The following is a 24,360-nucleotide window of genomic DNA, read 5'->3' as shown; positions in this document are numbered from 1 at the left end:
TAGGACTCTATTAACCAAAAGAGCCTAACAACCTGCATCAAAATGGACAAGTGGTACTCCTTTGATGCAGGTGGAAGACGTTTCAGGTCAGAAAGGAATAGGAGGAAGTAGCATCATTAAACTATCTGCAGAACACCCATGTTGAACGTTATGGCCTGCCACCTTCCAGATGAAATGATTGATTTTGCCTCTCACGGAGTGATTTTCTGATACTAATGGGCAAACTAATGCAGCTTTTATACTCTTGCCAGAGGTGACTGAGTGGTACGCTGTCCCTGCGGGCCTGAACACGGTCTGCTAGATCCCCTATCCCACACCTGAAAAGACAGGGCTGCTTGCTGTTCTGTGGTGGGCCTTGGGGTTGCCTAAAAGCAAAACCCATGGCATGCTTTTAAAGGGGCAACTGTTGGGAATCCTGCTTTGCATTTGTGGAAAGACCAAGGGAGTGTGCTCTGGCTCTACTTTCTTTAAAGAACTCTAAGGCGGAGTGGCCTTCTCTCCGAATAGGCGAGACTCGTCAAAAGGGATATCCATGTGTGACATGACAACTGGATGTCGTCCGAGAAGCCAGTGGATCCCTTGCACTCTGGGGAAGAAGTTTGATAAAAAGTTAGGGGCTAGCGTCGGATTAGGGTACGAAGAAGTGGAAAGAAAGGAACTGACATCAGCGCATTTGGGCAGTGCTTATATGTGGCTCAAACAAGAAATCAAAACAGTCCCTATCTTTAACTTGAAAAGAGGATAATGCTATCCATAGTATGCCACCATAGCTCAAGAGATCCTTACACTTAAATCCACTCCAGTAAATTATATACACAATAAGAAAACAATTGGGGTAAAAATTATGAACAATTTATTATAAAATATACAATGTCAAGTTTAAATTACAGTGCCACAATGTAAAATATTAAAAAAGAGTGTCAGCACCCTACCAATGGTTCAATGGTGCACATATGATAAACACACAGAATCAGAATTAAAAAGCAGTTAGCTATTAAAAACAAGTTGTCGACGCAGCGTTTCGGTTTTTATGATGACACCTTCATCAGGACAGGGTTCTATACAATAAAGAAACAGTATTAAAACAACATTTTCTTTAGAACACAACTATATCGTCACTTTTTTGCATTCTACCCATTGCTCTTGTCTACATTTGTACAGTTTATCAAGTTCCTTCTATGGTGGAGCAGAGAGACACACTTCTCATGGATACATTTTATTATACTAAGGCATAGTGATCAGTGAAACACATTTTCAGAAGATGCATGTTGTACTGGGGCACAAAGGACAGTGGCAGCTAAATCTCTTGAGCTATATTGAGAGTTCAATAGTGGTGAACTTCGAGGTGAGTTACATCTCGAGTGGCAATAAACCTATAGGAACAGTCTACAACTATTCCTACTTATGTTATATATGAGGCTGGGGATTTTTTACTTACTTTAAAGTGATCAGAGTTCGTTTTTTTAGAGACGTATTCCTCTGTATTCAATTCGAGGAGGGAGTCCTTAACTCATCACAGGACATCATATACACGAATGGATGTAAACGATCAAAACATCTCTTTGTGTCTGAAACTACAAAAACCTTACTTCAAATTCATATCTTTATTAGTGTAGGGTCTCTGTACATATTAGTACTATAAAGGTCTATTAATTACCTTCACTTTGTCATGGAGTTTTCTTTATATGAAGGAAAAAAGGAGCCACCGTTATGAGGGACTTTTTTTGAAGTTCCTTGAAAAAATTTAAATCATGGGGTGTGTCAATTTATACTTCTATTCAAAAAGTTAAGTTATTTAGTTAGCAATTGCATTTCTCGATAAGTGTAGAGCACAGGGGATCAGCCTAAAATGTAGCACGTGACTGGATGACGTCAAGTTCTTTTTAAAAAGTGCTGTTTTATTCGTTAACTCTGTTCGGGGGTCTTTTTTTCTCAATTTACCACCCTGGAAAAAACATATATTGGTGACGGATTAATCAATTCCCGGCTCATTTTCACATATTCATCAGTTTCCGTCATGTATAATCCTTAAGGGAACAAGCCGTGTCACGACTTTGAGCACCTGGTCTATTCATTGTTCGTGCATCAAGACTTTTATTTACGAGTGCCGGTTGACTGATCCAACACGGTTGGTTAAATTTAGTTTAACGCATGCGGAGTTATTGCTGCATGTCTTAAAATACTCTGAGGGTTTTATACAGTTTTCATTACACACAGGGTTTTTTTTTAAAAGAAACTCGTATTCTATTGTGATACCCCCGAGACCCATACGGTTAGTTCCCGTTTTCCTATCACTGTGGGTCACAAACTATCCACAAGATGACACCCTAACGCGGTCTCAGTCCACGATTGAGTGGCGTAATCGAGATGAGACCATAAATTCGGCCGCTCCACATGGCTAGAAACAGGAGCTGCTTCGTCAAGTACATCTATAACGACAACATAGCGAGATTCCTCAATAAACTCGTGCGCGGTCGTGTGAAACTCCCTGCTATTATGGGTGCTCTCTCGCTTACCTTTCGTCCGGTATTCGGCCTCCCTGCTCCTTTTTCCACTCCTTTTCGTCAGGTTTACAGATACACACATCCTGTGTGTTTGTTTGTATTTAAGTATTTCCGGTTCGCGCGTTTTGAATGAAAAACTCGCGAGACCACTACGGATCCTTTTTACGTGTTGTGGTGTGCGACTCGTATGAAGAACTACTGTGGTAGTTTGTTATTGATTTAATCTATTCTATTGCTATGATGTTTAGGGTTCTTTCAAGGCGTTGCAATATAATACTACTTTTGTCATTTAAATACCCGCCCGAGTTTGAGGAATCAACTAACTGGATTTATCTGTACATTCACTAATTCCCGTCCTCTTTTTAATCACTAGTTCTAATATTAATGTCACTTCTTACGTGCCACATTTTGAGGGAATAAATGATCTAGAAGGTTTTTAGAAGTACAGTCGCATAAAAGGATCTTACAGTCATTCATAGGATACGTTCCCAGTCTTCTTTATTGTTCAACCCGTTTCTCACAGTGTTAAAACGGGACATGAAAAATTGTTCTCGTTTTTTTCTTTTAAGGTCAATGTCTCCTCCTCTTAAATTCATTTGGATATTCTCAACTCCACACCAGGACAGGTCCTTAATTGTGTGGTTGGCCTCTTGCCAGTGGTCAGTTAGAGGAGCTCCTCTTTTTTTTGTCCGGATAGCTGATTTATGTTCTGTAATTCTTAGTCGAATTTCTCGACTTGTCTCTCCTATATACATTAAATTACATGGGCATCTTATCAGGTATATCAAATTTTTGGATCTACAATTCATGAATGAATTTATTCTATGTTTTACCTTGTTTTGTTCAATATGATCACCTTTGATAATGTTTTCACAATTACAGCAATTTCCACATGGAAAAGTTCCAGTGGGAAGGGGAGCATTATTTATACTTGGTTGTGTGATAGTAGGAACCTCTCTTTATGTATGTACCAAGCTTCTCTTTAAGGTAGGGTTACGTCTAAACGCAAACATCGGTTTTGACACTTTCTCTTTATTTGGTTTATTTACAAGATTCCAGTTACGGTTTATTATATTTTTGATTTTATTGCTAATACTGCTGTAGTTGGTTACAAATATTAGACGTTTTTCCTTTTGTTCATCCTTTTTTTTTTAGAACAAATTGTCTCTATTAAAATATTTGGCTCTTTTATATGCATGTTTAATCATGCGCTTTGGGTAGCCTCTTTCTATGAATTTATCAGTTAAAACCAAAGCATGTTTCTCAAAGTCTCTTATTTTGGTACAGTTACGTTTTAATCTTAAAAACTGCCCGAACGGTATATTGTCTTTCTGGCATGGCGGATGGTAACTTGAGTAGTGGAGCATAGTATTCCAATCAGTCTTTTTAGTAAAAAGCTCCACTTAAAGTTTTTTCTCTTCATGTTTAATGACAATATCTAGAAATTCACATTGATGGGTATCATAGTGTGCTGTGAATCTCAAGTTAGGATCTCCCAGGTTCAGCCATAAAATAAATTCCTTGAGAGTATCCAGGAGGCCCATCGTAGCGAGCATTGGCTCATTAACTGAACCACTCAGCAAATACGCAGACATTTTTTTACAACCATATGTCATAAAACAACGAGCATATATTAAAGATACGGGGGCCATAATTCAAAAAATAGAAGCCTTACCCTTTAATCCAGAGACCCAGTATTTAGTGACCCTCGACATCGAGGCACTGTATACAAATATACCACAAGACAGCACTATCAATATGATTAAACAATTACTCTGCCCGGTGGATAGAGATTTTAATCAACAAGAAACATTTATCATTGACTGTGTTAGTCTTGTTCTTAAAAACAATATTTTCATCTTTAATAAAGAGTATTATAAACAAATAAAGGGGACCAGCATGTGAGCCACCTGTGCTCCCAGTCTGGCCTGTCTTTATGTAGCTCAATTTGAGAATGTCCACATTTTTAATCCATTAGCTCCTTTTTTTGAGAATATATCTGAGTGGTCCAGATATATTGATGATGTTTTTTTTATTTGGTCAGGACCCCTGGATACTCTCAAGGAATTTATTTTATGGCTGAACCTGGGAGATCCTAACTTGAGATTCACAACACACTATGATACCCATCAATGTGAATTTCTAGATATTGTCATTAAACATGAAGAGAAAAACTTCAAGTGGAGCTTTTTACTAAAAAGACTGATAGGAATACTATGCTCCACTACTCAAGTTACCATCCGCCATGCCAGAAAGACAATATACCGTTCGGGCAGTTTTTAAGATTAAAACGTAACTGTACCAAAATAAGAGACTTTGAGAAACATGCTTTGGTTTTAAATGATAAATTCATAGAAAGAGGCTACCCAAAGCGCATGATTAAACATGCATATAAAAGAGCCAAATATTTTAATAGAGACAATTTGTTCTCAAAAAAAGAGGATGAACAAAAGGAAAAACGTCTAATATTTGTAACCAACTACAGCAGTATTAGCAATAAAATCAAAAATATAATAAACCGTAACTGGAATCTTGTAAATAAACCAAATAAAGAGAAAGTGTCAAAACCGATGTTTGCGTTTAGACGTAACCCTACCTTAAAGAGAAGCTTGGTACATACATATAGAGAGGTTCCTACTATCACACAACCAAGTATAAATAATGCTCCCCTTCCCACTGGAACTTTTCCATGTGGAAATTGCTGTAATTGTGAAAACATTATCAAAGGTGATCATATTGAACAAAACAAGGTAAAACATAGAATAAATTCATTCATGAATTGTAGATCCAAAAATTTGATATACCTGATAAGATGCCCATGTAATTTAATGTATATAGGAGAGACAAGTCTAGAAATTCGACTAAGAATTACAGAACATAAATCAGCTATCCGGACAAAAAAAAGAGGAGCTCCTCTAACTGACCACTGGCAAGAGGCCAACCACACAATTAAGGTCCTGTCCTGGTGTGGAGTTGAGAATATCCAAATGAATTTAAGAGGAGGAGACATTGACCTTAAAAGAAAAAAACGAGAACAATTTTTCATGTCCCGTTTTAACACTGTGAGAAACGGGTTGAACAATAAAGAAGACTGGGAACGTATTCTATGAATGACTGTAAGATCCTTTTATGCGACTGTACTTCTAAAAACCTTCTAGATCATTTATTCCCTCAAAATGTGGCACATAAGAAGTGACATTAATATTAGAACTAGTGATTAAAAAGAGGACGGGAATTAGTGAATGTACAGATAAATCCAGTTAGTTGATTCCTCAAACTCGAGCGGGTATTTAAATGAGGAAAGTAGTATTATATTGCAACGCCTTGAAAGAACCCTAAACATCATAGCAGTAGAATAGATTAAATCAATAACAAACTACCACAGTAGTTCTTCATACGAGTCGCACACCACAACACGTAAAAAGGATCCGTAGTGGTCTCGCGAGTTTTTCATTCAAAACGCGCGAACCGGAAATACTTAAATACAAACAAACACACAGGATGTGTGTATCTGTAAACCTGACGAAAAGGAGTGGAAAAAGGAGCAGGGAGGCCGAATACCGGACGAAAGGTAAGCGAGAGAGCACCCATAATAGCAGGGAGTTTCACACGACAGCGCAAGAGTTTATTGAGGAATCTCGCTATGTTGTCGTTATAGATGTACTTGACGAAGCAGCTCCTGTTTCTAGCCATGTGGAGCGGCCGAATTTATGGTCTCATCTCGATTACGCCACTCAATCGTGGACTGAGACCGCGTTAGGGTGTCATCTTGTGGATAGTTTGTGACCCACAGTGATAGGAAAACGGGAACTAACCGTATGGGTCTCGGGGGTATCACAATAGAATACGAGTTTCTTTTAAAAAAAAACCTGTGTGTAATGAAAACTGTATAAAACCCTCAAGAGTATTTTAAGACACGCAGCAATAACTCCGCATGTGTTAAACTAAATTTAACCAACCGTGTTGGATCAGTCAACCGGCACTCGTAAATTAAAGTCTTGATGCACGAACAATGAATAGACCAGGTGCTCAAAGTCGTGACACGGCTTGTTCCCTTAAGGATTATACATGACGGAAACTGATGAATATGTGAAAATGAGCCGGGAATTGATTAATCCGTCACCAATATATGTTTTTTCCAGGGTGGTAAATTGAGAAAAAGACCCCCGAACAGAGTTAACGAATAAAACAGCACTTTTTAAAAAGAACTTGACGTCATCCAGTCACGTGCTACATTTTAGGCTGATCCCCTGTACCCAAGGGTAAGTGCTCTACACTTATGGAGAAATGCAATTGCTAACTAAATAACTTAACTTTTTGAATAGAAGTATAAATTGACACACCCCATGATTTAAATTTTTTCAAGGAACTTCAAAAAAAGTCCCTCATAACGGTGGCTCCTTTTTTCCTTCATATAAAGAAAACTCCATGACAAAGTGAAGGTAATTAATAGACCTTTATAGTACTAATATGTACAGAGACCCTACACTAATAAAGATATGAATTTGAAGTAAGGTTTTTGTAGTTTCAGACACAGAGATGTTTTGATTGTTTACATCCATTCGTGTATATGATGTCCTGTGATGAGTTAAGGACTCCCTCCTCGAATTGAATACAGAGGAATAAGTCTCTAAAGTGATCAGAGTTTATTTTTTTAAAGTAAGTAAAAAATCCCCAGCCTCATATATAACATAAGTAGGAATAGTTGTAGACTGTTCCTATAGGTTTATTGCCACTCGAGATGTAACTCACCTCGAAGTTCACCACTATTGAACTCTCAATATAGCTCAAGAGATCTAGCTGCCACTGTCCTTTGTGCCCCAGTACAACATGCATCTTCTGAAAATGTGTTTCACTGATCACTTTGCCTTAGTATAATAAAATGTATCCATGAGAAGTGTGTCTCTCTGCTCCATCATAGAAGGAACTTGATAAACTGTACAAATGTAGACAAGAGCAATGGGTAGAATGCAAAAAAGTGACGATATAGTTGTGTTCTAAAGAAAATGTTTTAATACTGTGTTTCTTTATTGTATAGAACCCTGTCCTGATGAAGGTGTCATCATAAAAACCGAAACGCTGCGTCGACAACTTGTTTTTAATAGCTAACTGCTTTTTAATTCTGATTCTGTGTGTTTATCATATGTGCACCATTGAACCATTGGTAGGGTGCTGACACTCTTTTTAATATTTTACATTGTGGCACTGTAATCGAAACTTGACATTGTATATTTTATAATAAATTGTTCATAATTTTTACCCCAATTGTTTTCTTATTGTGTATATAATTTACTGGAGTGGATTTAAGTGTAAGGATCTCTTGAGCTATGGTGGCATACTATGGATAGCATTATCCTCTTTTCAAGTTAAAGATAGGGACTGTTTTGATTTCTTGTTTTCCCCTTACTCCTCGTCCCGACATTGGATTTGTGAGGAGACCTCCCTTTCTGTTTTTCAGTATATGTGGCTCAAGCCGTCATTTCCGGGATGGAGAGGGGTCGACACAGAGCCACATGACACCCCCTATAGGAGCACAGGGCTGTGATAAGAAATCCATGATAGGTCTGTCCCCTGGGAATATTCTAAAGGTGAGGGATGTGTTGTGCAGTTATATGTATCCACCAAAAAAGACACGTCATCATTTGATACATCCGGAGTAGTCAAATATACGGGGAAACCCCTACCATGCATGGAGCGTGCTTGCATTGAAATTGTCGGAGCCCAGTAATGACCCTCTTTGCACATATGAAAAAACACAAATTTGGTGAATAATTTGGAATAAAGTGAAAATAAATAAGTCTGAATGCACAAACGGAGTGCTCACAGGAATAACAGTGTTTTTTGTTTTAGAACCAGTGGCACCATTTATGTAGGAATTATCATCATTGTAGCAGGATGTGCATATTGTCGGGGAACATTACCAGTGTGCCTGGTCCAGCATGTCTGCATTAACTATCAACAATGTGCCAGGGTCAGCATGTTTCTAAGAATTATCACCACCGTGCGAGGTCAAGCATGTTACTGAGGATAACCACTATTGTGCCAGGACTAGCAAGTTGCCAGAAATTGTCATCCATTGCAGCAGAGCTAACTTTTCACCAGGAATCACCAATATCATGCCAGGACCAGCATTTTAAGTGCGGGTGCAGTGTCAAAACGCGCACTCACCACACACAGACTTTCATGCACGCACATACCCAACTGTACAAATGAACCCACTTCCCTAATGTATGTCTCTTACAGATACATCGTTACTGACGGTAAGTAACTTGTTCATCTGAAAGCGACATTAGTTATAGATTCCTTACCTTAGAATAGATATCCCAGCAATGACCCCGGAGGTGGGTCTGCGAACTATCCAGGCAGGGATGCCCACGTAGCTGCCTGGCAGATGTCAAGCAACACAACTCCACGCCCCAAAGCAGTAGAGGCTGCTGTCACCCTGGTAGAATAGGCGTGCCGTTCTACTGGAGGTTCCTTTTTTGCCAAAGATTAGCAGATTTTGAAGCATAGGATAAACCATTGAGAGATGGTACCTGTGCACAGCCCGACCTTTCTTGGTGCCCACATAACCCATGAAGAGTTTATCGTCCACCAAAAAATCTTAAGTGCAGTCAAGGCAGAAGGACAGCGCACGTTTTGGGTCCAGACGGTGGAGTATTTCCTCTTCTTTGGAAGGGTGCGGTGGTGGGAAGAAGGTGGGCAATGAGATAGTCTGACCTATGTGGAAAGAGGTAACCACTTTGGGCAGAATAGAGGTCTTACTGTGAAGGACCACTTTGTACGGATGAACTGTAAAAAAAGGAGGCTTGGAGGAAAGAGCCTTAAGCTCACTCACTCTGCAAGCAGATGTGATGGCAAGCAGGAAATCGGTCTTCAAGGTAAGAAGACAAAAAGACAATTATGTAGTGGCTCGAAGGGAGCACACATAAGGAAAGTAAGAACAAGATTCAAGTCCCACTGGGACAATAGGAACGGAGAGGGAGGAAAGAGTAGGGTAATGTCCTTTTAAATTTATAATCAGAAACTTGAAAAGAGAAGGCTGATCAGGAAGAAGCAGAAAGGCAGAGATTGCCGTAAGGTAGCCTTTAAGATTGCCCGGAGCAGAACCCTGCTGGGCCAAAGATAGAATGAAGAGGAGAACCTCTGAATAGGGGCAGAAAGGGGATCCACAGCCTTTGTTGTGCACCTTGCCTCAAAAGTGTTCCATCTACAGGTGTATTCCATTTTAGTGGAGGGATGCCTGGCTGCCAAGGTGACATTACAGACTTCGGGAGGAAGGTCGAAAGCTGTCAACTGGCGCCGCTCAATCTCCACGCAAGGAAGTGGAGGCTGGACAGGTTCGGGTGGAGGACCGTCCCCAGCTGCTGCGACAGAAGAACCTCCGAAGAGGCAGTCTGATCGGAGGATCGATGGCCATGCTCAAGAGCTCAGGGTACCAGACTCTTCTTGCCCAGTGCAGAGCCATCAGAATGACTCTGGCCCGGCCGTGCTGGATTTTCTTCAGCACTCGGGGCAAAAGTGGTATAGGCGGAAAGGCGTACAGGAGGCTGCAATTCCACTTGCGATGAAAAGTGTCGCCGAGCAAGTGCTGCCTTGGAAACTCTAACGCACAGAACTGCTGACAACGCGCGTTCTCTTCAGTGGTGAACAGATTTAACCAAGGCTCTTACCACTGCCGAAAGAGAGCTTGCACCACCTCTGAGTGAAAAAGCCATTGGTAATCCATCATGCACCGACGGCTGAGTTTGTCCACACTGGCATTCAGGGAACCTGCTAGGTGTTGAACAACCAGGGATATGCTCGGATGTTCCATCCATGTCCAAAGGTGAAGGGCCTCTTTACATAGGGTCCACGACCCCACCCGCCGTGTTCGTTACTATACCACATGGCGGTGGTATTGTCTGAATACCTGCACTTCTCTTCCTTTGACAGAAGGAAGGAATGCCTTCACTGCAAGACGGATCGGCCAGAGCTCCAAAAGGTGGAGACGGGACTCCGCCAGAGACCCCTGATCTTCGCCACTCCCAGGTGGCCATGCCAGGAGTGATGCATCCATCACTACTGTGAATTCTGGTTGGGGAAGGGAGAGGGATCTGTTGCTGACCCAATTCTGGTCCGTGAGCCACCACTATAATTGACGTGCAGTGCCCTCCGAGATCCTGACGACATCGGAAAGATTCCCCGGATGCTATGCCCAGCTACAACTTCAGGTCCCAGTGCAGAGCCAGCATACTGCCACAGGGCCTGATCCACCAGCCCGATGCAGGAGGCAATGAGGCCCAGCAGCCTCAGGGTCAATCTCACCGAAATACAGGATAGAGGTTGAAACATCGGTATCATAGCCCGAATATCCCGGACTCGCAGATCAGGAGAATAAGCCCGAAACCGAGCTGTAGCCAGAACTGCGCCGATGAAAAGGTGCTTCTGAGAGAGAATCTGGTGAGACTGCGACACGTTGATAGCGAACCCCAGCGAGTGCAGGAGGTCAGTCGTAATCTGGAGGTGTGAGACAACAGTCTGGGTCATCGAGATAGGGGAAGACTGGAACCCCTGATCTGCGCAGATGAACTGAGACCACCGCAATCACTTTAGTGAACACCCGAGGGGCACTGGTTAGGCCAAAGGGGAACACTGTACACTGAAAATGTTTGTGGCCTATTGTGAACCATAGTGAACGCCTGTGGGCTGGCAGGACGGGGATTTGGAAATAGTGGTCCTGAAAGTCCAACGCAACCATCCAGTCTCCGGGATCGAGGGCAGACAGGACCGGAGCCAACATGAGCATTTTGAACTTCTCCTTCCTGAGAAAGCAGTTGAGGGCCCGGAGGTCTAAGATAGGATGAGGCCTTTGTCCTTCTTTGGTACCAGAAAGCAGTGGGAGTAACACACAACCTATTTCTGGCACAGGGACCCTTTCGATAGCTCCCTTGGCCAAGAGAGCTGCAACTTCCTGGCGGAGAATGGCCAAGTGATCCTACGACATGCGATGGAGTGTTGGTGGCATGGAGGGAGGGGTAGTCTCGAAGTGGAGGGAGTAGCCCCTTCAGACTACCTACAAAACCCACCTCTGTGACGCGATGTATTGCCAGTGGCGGGGGGGGGGGTGATGGCAAATCCTGTCGCTCACTGGTCTTTGGTGGCCCTGAAACGTCGGACTAGGAGGGTTTGGAGGCTGCTGCAGGGGGGCATGGGTGGACTGGCCCGCCCGCTGGACCCCAGACCTTGGTCGCTGGGGCCCACGTCTGCACCAGAGTGCTGAGTCCGCCTTGTCGTCAAACAGGCGACGGCCATTAAAGGGCAAGTTCAAAAGGGTGGATTGGACATCCCCAGAGAAAACAGATGTCCTCACCCAGGATTAGCGCAGCAAGGCTACTGAGGTGGAAACCATTCTCCCTAGAGAGTCTACGGTATCCAGCCCACACTGAATGGCGAACTTAGCTGCGTCTTGACCCTCTGCCACTGCGCAGGTGAGAACGGCCTGGGCCTCCTCCGGGTACTTGCCGCAGCACATGCGCAACAGTATCCCACACTATGAGCACAGTCCTGGGCACACGTGGTGAGGGTATTATAGAGTTAGTATAAATGTTTTTCACAATTTTGAAAAAGCGGTGGTCGACACCAGTGTAGGTTTTGAATTTTTTTTCTTTTATTATAAGAATAAGGCAACGACTGTATTGAACCAAACAACCAGCTGACACGTATTTCGTCACAAGTAGACTCTTCAGGGCTGCTCCGAGTTGGAAGAAGTAGGAGAGCAGACCTCATGTAACCGGTGATAATTCCAACCCGGTCTGGGGTATGCGATGTGCTAGAACGGGAGGACATTGGGGGTGGCGCAGAGTCGACGAGAAATCCTTCATCAAGAACAAGATGCGGTTGGACCGTGGGGGCCCCAAGAATAATATTCGTAGGTTGTGGTATCAGTTAGAGCGGCCAAAGCGGATGAGCTGTGGCGGCCGATGGGCGTGTAGCGATCAAGTTTGAGTGAGAAGGCTTCTGCGCTGGAGATTGGGTAGAAGCGCCAGGTAATGGCGGTAGTGAAAAGCCACGTAAGAACGCGTGGTGCGGCAGGTGCGGCAAGTACGCCTGTGGTCTCAGTTGAGGCGAGGTTCGGCAACATTGGATCTGTAGGGTGGACTGTATGGGAATAACGGCCCAAGAAGCATGCAGTGTTCACCGACCGCAGCGCTAACCTGGCGGAAGAAAACATCTTCTTCCCTAGGTGGTCCAGCTTCTTGGATTCCCTATCTGGGGAGCAGTAGGGAATGCTCCCTTAGAAGACGAGGCTTGGACCACCAAGCTCTCGGGGTGGGGTGTTGGGAGAGGAAAACAGGGTCGCCTGGGGCCGGGCGGTGGCATCGAGTAATCCTGTCCACAGGAGACCCTGTGCTGGGCTTGGACCAAGTGCTCAGAAGGATGTCTGTGAGAGCTTCATTAAAAGGCAGCAGGGGCTCCGAAGAGGCTCCTGCCGGTTGAATTACCTCTGTCAGGAGGTTAGTCCTGACCGCCACCATTGGAAGCCCAAGGCCTCAGCCGCCCTATGCAACACCAGTGCATAAGAAGCTCCTTCCTCCATAGCCTCAGTAGGGGGCGAGAGCATGCCATGGTCTGGGGAGGTATCCAGACCACTGGCATCACCTCTCCCCAGTCCGGCTCATCAAGCTGGTCAGCAGTCCTCCTCACCCTCTTCTGGCTGCCACTCAGGGTGATAGGGAACGCCAGGGATTAACAGCGGTACAAAAGTACCCTACGGCACCAGTACCGACGTCTGGGTCCAAATCGGGGGTAAGGCTAGTGTCTACGTCGGTTGAGGGCACAACCGGCGTTGAGGGCGTAGTCACTAAAATCTGCGCCAGGGAAGGTACCGTGAGGTCGACCGGTGCAGATCCGGATCCAGGGCTGGATCCTCGGAGGCCCTTTGGCGCCGGAGTTGCCGTCACCGAAGGCCCAGATCCCCCAGCCGAGTCCGTGGGCCCCGTAGGTGCACCTACGGAGTGGCGGAAAGCGCAAAGCTGTCCCAGAAGCAGGCTCCGAAGACGGAGCTGGAGAGCAACCCCACTCCGGGTACAGCGTTGTCTGACGGACAGGGAGAAGGCAAAGAGCGACGATGCTTCTTCGCCTTCTTCTTGTGCTTCGACTTACCCGAGGAGTGCAAAGACTTCGATGACGAATGGTGGTGGCTCCGCACCGGTCCCGAGACCAGGACCTCGAACAACGTGGAGCGGACTGCCGGGCCTCCAAGAGCTTTTGGGAACGCCGCCGCAAAAACTTCGGATTCATGGCCCAGCAGTCGGAGCATGACTATGGGTCATGGTTGCGTTCCAGGCACGAGGTGCAGATCCGTGACGGACATCAACTTGTGACAGGAGTCAAAAGGCTTGAAGGCGGTCCAACAATGGGACATCCCTCGTGTTACCAGGAGTCGAACACTACGAAAAGACGTCGAAAAATGTTTATTCAAAAATTCACCAAGGGGCACGCTCTCTCCGGATCTGTGCTGGCTGCTGCGGAAAACGAAGTAACTGACGTCAGTGCACATGGGCGGTGTCTAAGTAGACACTGCGACATCATGCCGGTGACCACAATGGATGCAGAGTCGAACGACGCGCAGGGGTAGTGCTAGAGAAAAATTCACCGGGTCCAGTCTGACGCCTGGGGGTAATTCTAAGGTAAGGCATCTATAACTAATGGTCTCTTGCAGATAGGCTTCTATCACAAAGCATTAACATGAAACCTAGAAAAGCTGGATGTTGCCTCTGCTATTCTTGTTCTCACAATATCTAGCAAAAACTTACTACATACCAATAGAATGCATCATTATGAACTACTCCACCTGAGACACTGATGTGTACTGTAAGCACTATCTGTAAAGTAACCATGTTCCATAAGGCAACAGCCCACAGTAGAACATATTTCCTATGGTGCACACATTCTCGTTACTGATCTGCAGAAGACAGGATCTTTGCTTATACATTTTCTTACTAATTTTCTGTTTAAATATAGAAATTAAATGTACTCTTAACCTTTTTCACTCTGGGCTTCACTTTTTATAATTCACTGGGTGGCGCAACCTTGCACTGCTTTAAGCTCTCAAATCTCTTTTATGACCAGAATGTAAACATATAAAATGACCACAATACAATAAATGTGGGATGGCCTTCCTCACACCATAAATATTTGGATTTCCGTTTATATGCACACACAAACACACATTAGTGATGACGGGCCAGCATACAACTTCACATGGATGTGCCACTTATGACTGGTCTAGAATAAGAGTTGCAGGGCAAGATGTACAACGCTTTTTAGCGGGCGCAAACAGGTCTTAAACCAGTTTGTGGACGCTAAAAAGCATGGGACCATGTACAAACAGTATTTTGCGAGTCGCAAATAAATTGCGACTCGCAAAATACTGTTTTGAGACTCGCTATTAGGAAGGGACATTCTCTTCCTAACAGAGGCTGCAAAGCTATGAACCAATGTTTTGCTACTGCAATTGCGGTTGCAAAACAATCGCAAATTACCACCTACTTCAAGTAGGTGGTAATGAATTTGCAAATGGGAAGGGGTCCCCTTCCCCTTTGCAAATGCATGCAATATTATTTTTTAAGGGAAGGTAGTGGTCCCAGGTACTACTGCCTGCCTACGAGAAATTAAACAAAAACGTTTAATTTTTTTAAGAAATGCATCCCGTTTTTCCCTAAGGAAAACGGGCTGCATTTTTTTTTAAAAAGCAGCTTTATTTAAAATCAGTCTCAGACATGGTGGTCTGCTGAGCCCAGCAGGTCACCATCCGTGGGAGGGCTTGTCAAGCCCAATGGGCTCGCAAATTGTGAGACGCTCATTCATGTACACAAGCCTTGCAATTTGCAACCCCATTGGGAATTGCAAACAGTGTTAAACACACTGTTGTACATGCCAAATAGCGCCACACAATTTGCGAGGCGCTATTTAGCAGGTCCTACATCTGGCCCTCAGTGTTTGAAATTGTGAAATGCACTGATCTGAGTATTGCCTCTGCATTGACTATGCAGCCAACCTTAACAAACGAAGATGAAAATCATACCTGGACGTAAAACGTACGGGAAGTCGTCACAATTTCAAAGAGGTTATCCCTCATCATGATGTCACTGTAAGAAAAGAGATGATATCTAAGGCATTCAGAATGCTGATTGGCACAAGAGAGAGAAAGATTGTAGTAGGAAGATGACAATGCTGCAAACCTGTAAATCTCGCTGGGTCCAAAATGTAACAGTTTACGGTCTGGTGGTGTCATGGCCCCCCAAATCTAACGCACTGCTACTTCGAATCAAGTGTTAAATTCCCAAATAGCATTTGACTCTCACAGGGCAGCAAGGTCTAGCACACAATAATTGTTCAAGTAGGTGGTGAGAGGTTGGCCATTGCCTGTGACTGACTGCGGCAAGTACACTTCCCCTGAATCGCAGGTAAAGTTTGTGGGAATGGAGAATGGGTATATGAAAATATGTGTCCTGCAAGTCCAAAGACACATTTCAGTTCCCTAGGTCAGACGCAGGGTAGACGGGCTCTGGGCCAGAGTAAGCATTTTGAATATAAGCTTCAACAGAAAGGCATTCAGAGGCCAAATGTCCAAAACCGGTCACCGGAGACCCCCTCCCCCCAATCCTTTTATGGCACAAGGAAAAACAACAATAATAACACTCTCCTCTTTCAAAGTTCAATATCCTCTTTATACCTCCATTGGACAAACACTCTGGAAGAAGAATGGACAAGTAAACTTCTGAAACCCTCTCTGACATGGAGGTAAGTTTGGTGGTGCAGAAAGAAAACGTAAGGCATAGCCCTGCTGCACAGTTTGTAAGATACATCTGAAAGACATGATGTATTGCTAACCTGGGAAGAAATGTTAAATCCGGTCTCACATTGGATTGGCATGTGCCACTAGTGGTTTTGTAATTAAACAACAGGGGGTGGTGATGGACAGAGTTTCTGAATTAAGCAGAATACTCTCACCCAGTCAAGAGATTAGGGCTTAATCCAACACCGTTTTTTAGCTCACTGCACCATCCCAGTTCAGAACCTGGCTATATGCAAATTAGTCTGTCCCTGGCCCAGTGTATCATGGGAACAGGGCAAACCAAACTACCAAGCCAATTCTTTCACTGGGAAGGAAACAAGCTACCGGGGACCGGTTTCTGGCATTTCAGCCGTCTTCGGCCCGGCTTGCTTGAATCCTGATGGTGCAATGAGCTAGGGACTCACGTCTGATTATACCCTTCCACGCTTATGGTGGACAAAATAATTAAACAACAGGGGGTGGTGATGGACAGAGTTTCTGAATTAAGCAGAATACTCTCACCCAGTCAAGAGATCAGGGCTTAATCCAACACCGTTTTTTAGCTCACTGCACCATTCCAGCTCAGAACCTGGCTATATGCAAATTAGTCTGTCCCTGGCCCAGTGTATCATGGGAACAGGGCAAACCAAACTACCAAGCCAATTCTTTCACTGGGAAGGAAACAAGCTACCGGGGACCGGTTTCTGGCATTTCGGCCCTGCTTGCTTGAATCCTGATGGTGCAATGAGCTAGGGACTCACGTCTGAGTATACCCTTCCACGCTTATGGTGGACAAAATAATTAAACAACAGGGGGTGGTGATGGACAGAGTTTCTGAATTAAGCAGAATACTCTCACCCAGTCAAGAGATCAGGGCTTAATCCAACACCGTTTTTTAGCTCACTGCACCATCCCAGCTCAGAACCTGGCTATATGCAAATTAGTCTGTCCCTGGCCCAGTGTATCATGGGAACAGGGCAAACCAAACTACCAAGCCAATTCTTTCACTGGGAAGGAAACAAGCTACCGGGTACCGGGTACCGGTTTCTGGCATTTCAGCCGTCTTCTGCCCGGCTTGCTTGAATCCTGATGGTGCAATGAGCTAGGGACTCACGTCTGAGTATACCCTGCCACGCTTATGGTGGACAAAATAATTAAACAACAGGGGGTGGTGATGGACAGAGTTTCTGAATTAAGCAGAATACTCTCACCCAGTCAAGAGATCAGGGCTTAATCCAACACCGTTTTTTAGCTCACTGCACCATCCCGGCTATATGCAAATTAGTCTGTCCCTGGCCCAGTGTATCATGGGAACAGGGCAAACCATACTACCAAGCCAATTCTTTCACTGGGAAGGAAACAAGCTACCGGTGTTGGATTAAGCCCTGATCTCTTGACTGGGTGAGAGTATTCAAGCAAGCCGGGCTGAAGACGGCTGAAATGCCAGAAACCGGTCCCCGGAAGCTTGTTTCCTTCCCAGTGAAAGAATTGGCTTGGTAGTTTGGTTTGCCCTGTTCCCATGATGCACTGGGCCAGGGACAGACTAATTTGCATATAGCCAGGTTCTGAGCTGGGATGGTGCAGTGAGGTAAAAAATGGTGTTGGATTAAGCCCTGATCTCTTGACTGGGTGGGAGTATTCTGCTTAATTCAGAAACTCTGTCCATCACCACCCCCTGTTGTTTAACTAGTGGTTTTGTGGCTGTTGCCACAGGGAAGGGGCAGACCATGCCACAGCCTTGAAAGGACTGTGGGTGACTGCTGTAATGGTAGGGGAGACAGTTGCTGTCTATACGCCAACCTGTTCGAATAGGCTCTGAATGTTTTGAACTGGAGTAGAACTGCTTGGCAGGAGTCAAAAGACCCAGAAAGTGTGCAGTGACTTTACTCTCACCATGCAAAAGGCTTGTACATTGCTGGAACATCCTGTGGAGCACATCCACTTATGTTAGCAAAGCACAAAGCTGCTACCAACTGCCCTTCCCAAGCAATTGTTAGTATCTATGTCAGAACAATCACATATTTGGCTAGGTCTTTTCCAACATGAACTGTCTGAGCCAGAGTGGCCTCAATGTCCTCCAGCACCGTCGGCAGTATCCACGGGGCATGCATATGGAGACCCCATTGGCAGACTCAACCAACCTCAATGTTAGACTGGTGACGGAAAGGATAAGGTTACTTACCCAGTAAACATCAGTTCTTGGCACACACAGCTGTAGATTCACATGCTTTGCATACTCCTGCCATCTAGTGTTGAGTCCAGATGTTTGCAAGTCGTTTTTCTTCTAAGAAGTCTTTCCTAGTCTTGAGGTAAGGTGACTCTTCCTTTCAGTGACAGTGCCCATGTGCATTGACGCCATTGTTATATTGTTATCCCACAAGAGGGTGAGAATGGAGTAAGAAAGGGTAGTATATAGATGTCCATGCGTATAAATGTATAATGAAGAACGGCAACACCGATAGGTACAGGTGGGCACATGTGAATCTACAGCTCTACATGCCAAGAACAGATGCTTACTAGGAAATTAACATTATCCATTTGAGGTATGCGTGCTTTAGATGCACATGCTTTGCATAGACTATAAAGTAAAGTAGTATACTCCCAAAGCGGTGGCTAACACATCTACACAATAGTGTTTGGTAAATGTGTGTAGTGTAGACCATTTATCTGCCTTACATATGTCAGCTAGCGGAATGCTATCTAAAAAAGCCATAGAAGTCCCTATTTTGCGAGTGGAATGCGCTCTACGGGGAATAGTCAAAGTTCTTTTAGCTTTAGCATAGCATGTTTGAATGCATTTAACAATCCATCTGGCAATACCAGATTTATAGATAGGATTGTCTTTGTGAGGTGGAGCAAATTCAACAAACAGTTGTTTTGTGGAAGATTTTTGTCCGATCTATATAGTACAGTAAAACAAATGCTACTTACCAGTATGCATCTGTTCTTGGCATGTAGAGCTGCAGATTACTACACTTTGCATTAGATCGCCACCTGGTGTTGGGCTCGGATGATTACATGTTGTTGTTGTCTTAGAAGAAGTATTTTGTAGTCACGAGATAGGTGACTCCTCCCTTGGACGATAGTGCGCATGGGCATCGGCTTCATCCTTAGATTGTTTTTCGCCATGTTGGGAAATGATGGAGTTAGTAGAAGTAAAGAAAAAGATGTCCATGCGTGTGCATATAAGTAAGATAAAAACTGGAACAGATACAGGGCCCGGGGAGGCAGGAGGGCGTGTAGTAATCTGCATCTCTACATGCCAAGAACAGATGCATGCTGGTAAGTAGCATTTTCCGTTCGAGGCATATGAGCTGCAGATACTACACTTTGCATCGATTGTGCAGCAGTGTCTCCCCTAGGGGTGGTCACCTGTATCTGTTGCTGTAGTTTGAAAGAGAGTTTTAAGGACAGCTTGGCCTACTGCAGCTTGCTGCTTGGCTTGTACATCAACACAGTAGTGTTTAGTGAAAGTGTGTGTTGTAGACCATGTTGCTGCTTTGCATATGTCTTCTAAGGGGATGTTCCCTAAGAAAGCCATAGAGGCTCCTAGTTTGCATGTGGAGTGCGCTCTAGGAGGAACTGTTAATGTACGTTTTGCTTTTTTTTGTATTCAAATCATTTTTACTGAGAAACAAAAGAAGAAAGGAAGTAAGAAAAAAATGAAAGAAAAAGAGACACAAAATCTCTAATACATGGAATGAGTCACATACAAGATCGTACCAAAATCATACCAAAGTCGAAACAAAATCAGAAACATAACAAAATCATAGCCATAAAAGGCAGGGTAATACACATTTTTCGTGTCGTTACGTAAAGGACCATACCATGAGGTCCGAATGCAAAAAGTCTGGATCAAAAGTGAATGCCACATATACAGTGTCCTTGTCCAGGTCCTTGGATCTTGTATTACCAGTAGGGTCTAACATTCCGTGTTATCATTCGACCATAGGTTCCGCTAGGAGGGGGAGGGGGTACACACCAGTTTACAATCCAAAGTACATAATACAAAAGCACCACTTTACTACAGAGTATGACATAGAACCGTAGCACCTCATGGAGGATCAAATGAAAATGAAGATGCATCAAGAGATTTCCAAAGCTTCTTATGGGATGCGCACCATGGGGAGGAATGTAGCACAGGGTTGTCAGCTCCCCTTAGAAAGGACAACCACTATTGCCACATCTTAAAAGACACCTCTGAGGCGCTCTTCTATTTAACTACCTTACAGGCCAGGGTAAGTAGTAGATCGAGTAAGTGGCGGTCTTGTGCGTTGACTAGGTTCGGATCTAGGACACCCCGTATGACATAAGCGAATTCCCTAGCCGATTTGAAACCGAAAATATGTTCTATGCAATCAAAGATTTTCTCCCAGTATACTTTCAAGGAGGGACAGTTAAAAAGCATATGGGCCAGATCTCCTACCGCTAAGTCACAGTTCCAGCACTCGGGGCTATCTCTCAGTTGAAGTTTAGAAAGTCTATCCGGTGTCCAGTACGTTCTGTTTAACAACATGTATTTGTTTTGAGACAGTATCGGTGAGACTTTGTTCGAGAGAGCAGTGGTATGAACAGTATCCCAGTCAAATATCAAGCCCGTGGTATTGGGTTCCGACTCCCATCTAATCTCACTCCGTCTGTGTGACTTCCTAGGTAAAGGGAGGAGTTTATAAACTTTTGAGACAAAATGACCAGCCGCCATGATACGAGGTACATGAGTCTTAAGCTAGGGGTCATAGGGCTTAAGAGAGTGTGTTGATAAGAGGGCTTTCAGTTTCAAAAAATCATAAAAATCTATCGGAGCGAGGTTATGTAGGGACTGGAGCGAGGAGAACGGTAGAGGGTGTATCCCATCATATAGGTCACTTACTAGGTTAACGCCTTTCTTGGACCAGTATTCCCATTGGAGGGGTTTCCCTTCATTCTTAAGTGAGGGGTACCGCCACAAGGCTACCAAGGTAGTCTTTTTGATTTTCAAGTCGGTCTTGTGGGATTGATTAAGCCTTGAGAGCATGTCTTGTATTTAATAAAATGTATTTAGAATGAGAGAGGTGGGAGAGATCCATAGTGAGTAGTGCAGGGAGGGGGACATTATCAATGAGGGATCTCTCAATATCTAACCACAGCGGAATATAAGCCGAGTTTTCAAGTAGCCATATTGCGCCTTGTTTGCATAGGAACGCAGTTTGATAATTTCTGAAGCTGGGGAGAACCAGGCCGCCTTTCTCTTTAGATAGCTGCAGCTATGCCATTGATATCCTGGGCTTCTTCCCCTGCCACAGGAAGGTACCAAACAGCTTGTCAAACCTGGTTAAAAAGTCATCAGAGAAAGTCTTCGCCAGGTAATTTACCAGTGGAGTCGCCATCATCTTCAGGGTTTCGGCCCTACCCTACCATGAGAGATACTTAGGAGACCACCAATACAGCAATTTGGATATTTTCTCTAGTGTCAACATTTTGTTAACGCGTAATGTAGAAATTAAGTCCTTATCAAAGTCCAACCCCAGATACTTGAAGCAGTTCCGCAGCCAAGTTGGACCAGAGTCCCCAAAGACCTCTTTACCGCCCAGATTATTCAGCAATTTAACCTCCGTTTTATCCTTGTTTAATTTATACCCCGATACTCTCGAAAACTCGCTAATAGTAGACATGAGGGCAGGAATAGCCTCCTCGTCTTTTTCCGAGACAACCAGAACGTCGTCCGCATAGGCAGTTTATCGTACAATCATTAAAGGGAATTCCTAAGATACCCTCATTACTTCATATGCGGTGAAGGAATGGATAGATTGCCAATATGAATAGTGAAAGGGAGAGGGGGCACCCTTGCCTGGTTCCTTGCTGTAATCGGAATGATGTGGAAAACGAGCCTCCGGCTCTAACCCTGGCCTAGGGGAAGGAATAAAGGGACATGACCATCTTCGTGAAGGGAGTTCCTAGATTAAATTTATTTAGCACAGCCTCCAGATACTTCTAATCTACTGTATCGAACGCCTTTTCGGCATCTAGCGTGATTGTCACAGGTAATGAGCTTCGCTCTTTCAAGCACATGCGCTAATGTCCTGGTATTGTCACTGCATAGTCTATATTTCAGAAAACCTGCCTGAGAGGGGTGGATAAGTTAGGGCAGTACTTTCTGGAGGCGGCTGGCCAGGATCATAGCTAATAGCTCACAATCAAGATTGATAAGGGAAATAGGCCTATAGTTTTTAGGCAGTGTTGGGTCCTTCCCATCTTTAGGCAGGACAGCAATGATAGCTTCAGATAATGTGCCTTTCACTTCCCCTGTGTCATTAAGCTCCCGAAACAGGTGTAGGAGTGGTTGTGATAAGAGGGAAGAAAAGCACTTGTAGAATCTAGCACTGAACCCATCCAGGCCGGGAGCCTTCCCACATTTCAATGATTTGATGGCTTTTTCGATCTCTAAGATCGAGATTGGATTATTAAGGTCGGCTTGGTCAGCAAGGGAGAGAGACGGGAGGTTGCATTCCCCTAAGTAGTCCTGGATTTTGGTTTCCTCCACCTCTTTATTCTTTTCATATAGACGTTCGTAAAAGTCCTTAATTATATCTGCGATCTTGACAGGATCGGAGTGGGCCACCCCAGCTTGGTCTTGAATGGAATTTATCGTGTTTCTCTGCACCTTAAATTTGAGATATGCAGCTAAGCTCTTGCCCGCCTTATTCGATTCACACAATTTGAATTGTTTCCGCCTATTCAGCCAAACCCCTGCTCTTTCACTTATTATTTTATTGTATTCGTATTTCTTGTTAGCCAACTTATTCAGTGTATCTTCCTTCTTATCAAGCAGGTGTCTGCTCTCAGGAGCCGCTATTACTCTTTCTATTTCTTCTAGGGCCTTGTTTTGATCTTTGTTCATGGCCAATCTTATTTTAATAATAACCTCTCTGACAGTACTTTTTAGGGCTTCCCAACGGGTCAGGTCCATGGTGTCACCCCTCTTGTTATGCTCCAGGTACATTCTAATGGCCGATTCAATGGCAGACCGATGCTGCTCCTTCTCAAGTACCTCCTTGTTAAGCCGCCAAAGAGATTGACGGGTAGATGGTTTCACATTAGAAATGGACAGCGAGATGCATGAATGGTCAGATAAAACCCTTGGTTCTATTGTTGTCTCCTCTATTCTGGGAATGCCATTTTTTGTGATAAATAAATAATCAATACTGGAGTGAGAGTCGTGTGGAGGTGAGTAAAATGTGTAGTCTCTCCCATCTGGATTTTGTAGTCTCCATGAATCCACTACGTTAAATCAAGTACAGAGGTTAAGAAAGCACATCTGGAGTCCCTATCCAGAGTTGGGTCGAAGGATAGATTAAAATCTCCTGCGAGAATATGCACCGCTGAGTCAGGAATAGTATCTATTTGTTTAGTGAGGTCTGACCAGAAACTTAAATCACATGTGTTAGGGGCGTAAACATTCGTAACATAGAATTCAGTATCATCCCTGAGCAACTTAGTCGTGACCCACCTCTCATTAGTGTCAGCCGTGGAGGAGAGCAAATCAACTTTTGACTTCTTTGCTATCAGTGTTAAGACTCCATTTTTCTTGCCTATTGCCTCAGAACCTGCCACTTCGACATAGAATTTGTTACTAAGGGTATTAAATTGTTTAGCATCAATTTTAGATTCCTGCAATAGGACAATATCACCCCTTTGCCTGCGAAGGTAATCTAGGATTTTCTGACGCTTAACAGGCTGATTAAGACCCTTGACATTGAGTGAGAGTATTTTCAAGTTGGCCACCTTTGATATGCCAAGCAATGTATCAATCGTGGGTAGTGACATAGAGAACTGACAATAGATCAAATCCAGTCATACACAAAAACTTGCCCGACACATCTGACGCATTAACAATATTCGTCAAGGGTAATGATAGGACAATCAGGAGACCAGGGGCCCAGTGGCTCGCAACTAAGAGCCCTCCCAGTCGTGATGAGCAATCAGAGTGGTCATAGAGGTCATAGGACCAATGGCAAGTACAGATTAAGCAACAATGTATGAAAAATGGGAATGATA

The 24,360-nt window shown here is 44.1% G+C and overlaps 1 protein-coding gene across 7 annotated transcripts in view; it reads right to left on the bottom strand.

The window, feature by feature from the left end:
* Positions 1-24,360, bottom strand: part of PLEKHA1 (pleckstrin homology domain containing A1) — a 712,942-nt gene that overhangs the window by 297,451 nt on the left and 391,131 nt on the right. For all 7 annotated transcript variants that reach the window (XM_086922967.1, XM_086922963.1, XM_086922965.1 and 4 more), the window contains exon 10: positions 15,574-15,637. In XM_086922967.1, coding sequence (XP_086779093.1) covers positions 15,574-15,637 — 64 coding nt within the window. The remainder of the gene's footprint in view (positions 1-15,573; positions 15,638-24,360) is intronic.

This window comes from Lissotriton vulgaris, chromosome 5, assembly GCF_964263255.1.
Source record: "Lissotriton vulgaris chromosome 5, aLisVul1.2, whole genome shotgun sequence".
NCBI classification, from domain to species: domain Eukaryota; kingdom Metazoa; phylum Chordata; class Amphibia; order Caudata; family Salamandridae; genus Lissotriton; species Lissotriton vulgaris.
This window is presented reverse-complemented; position numbering and strand designations above follow the sequence as displayed.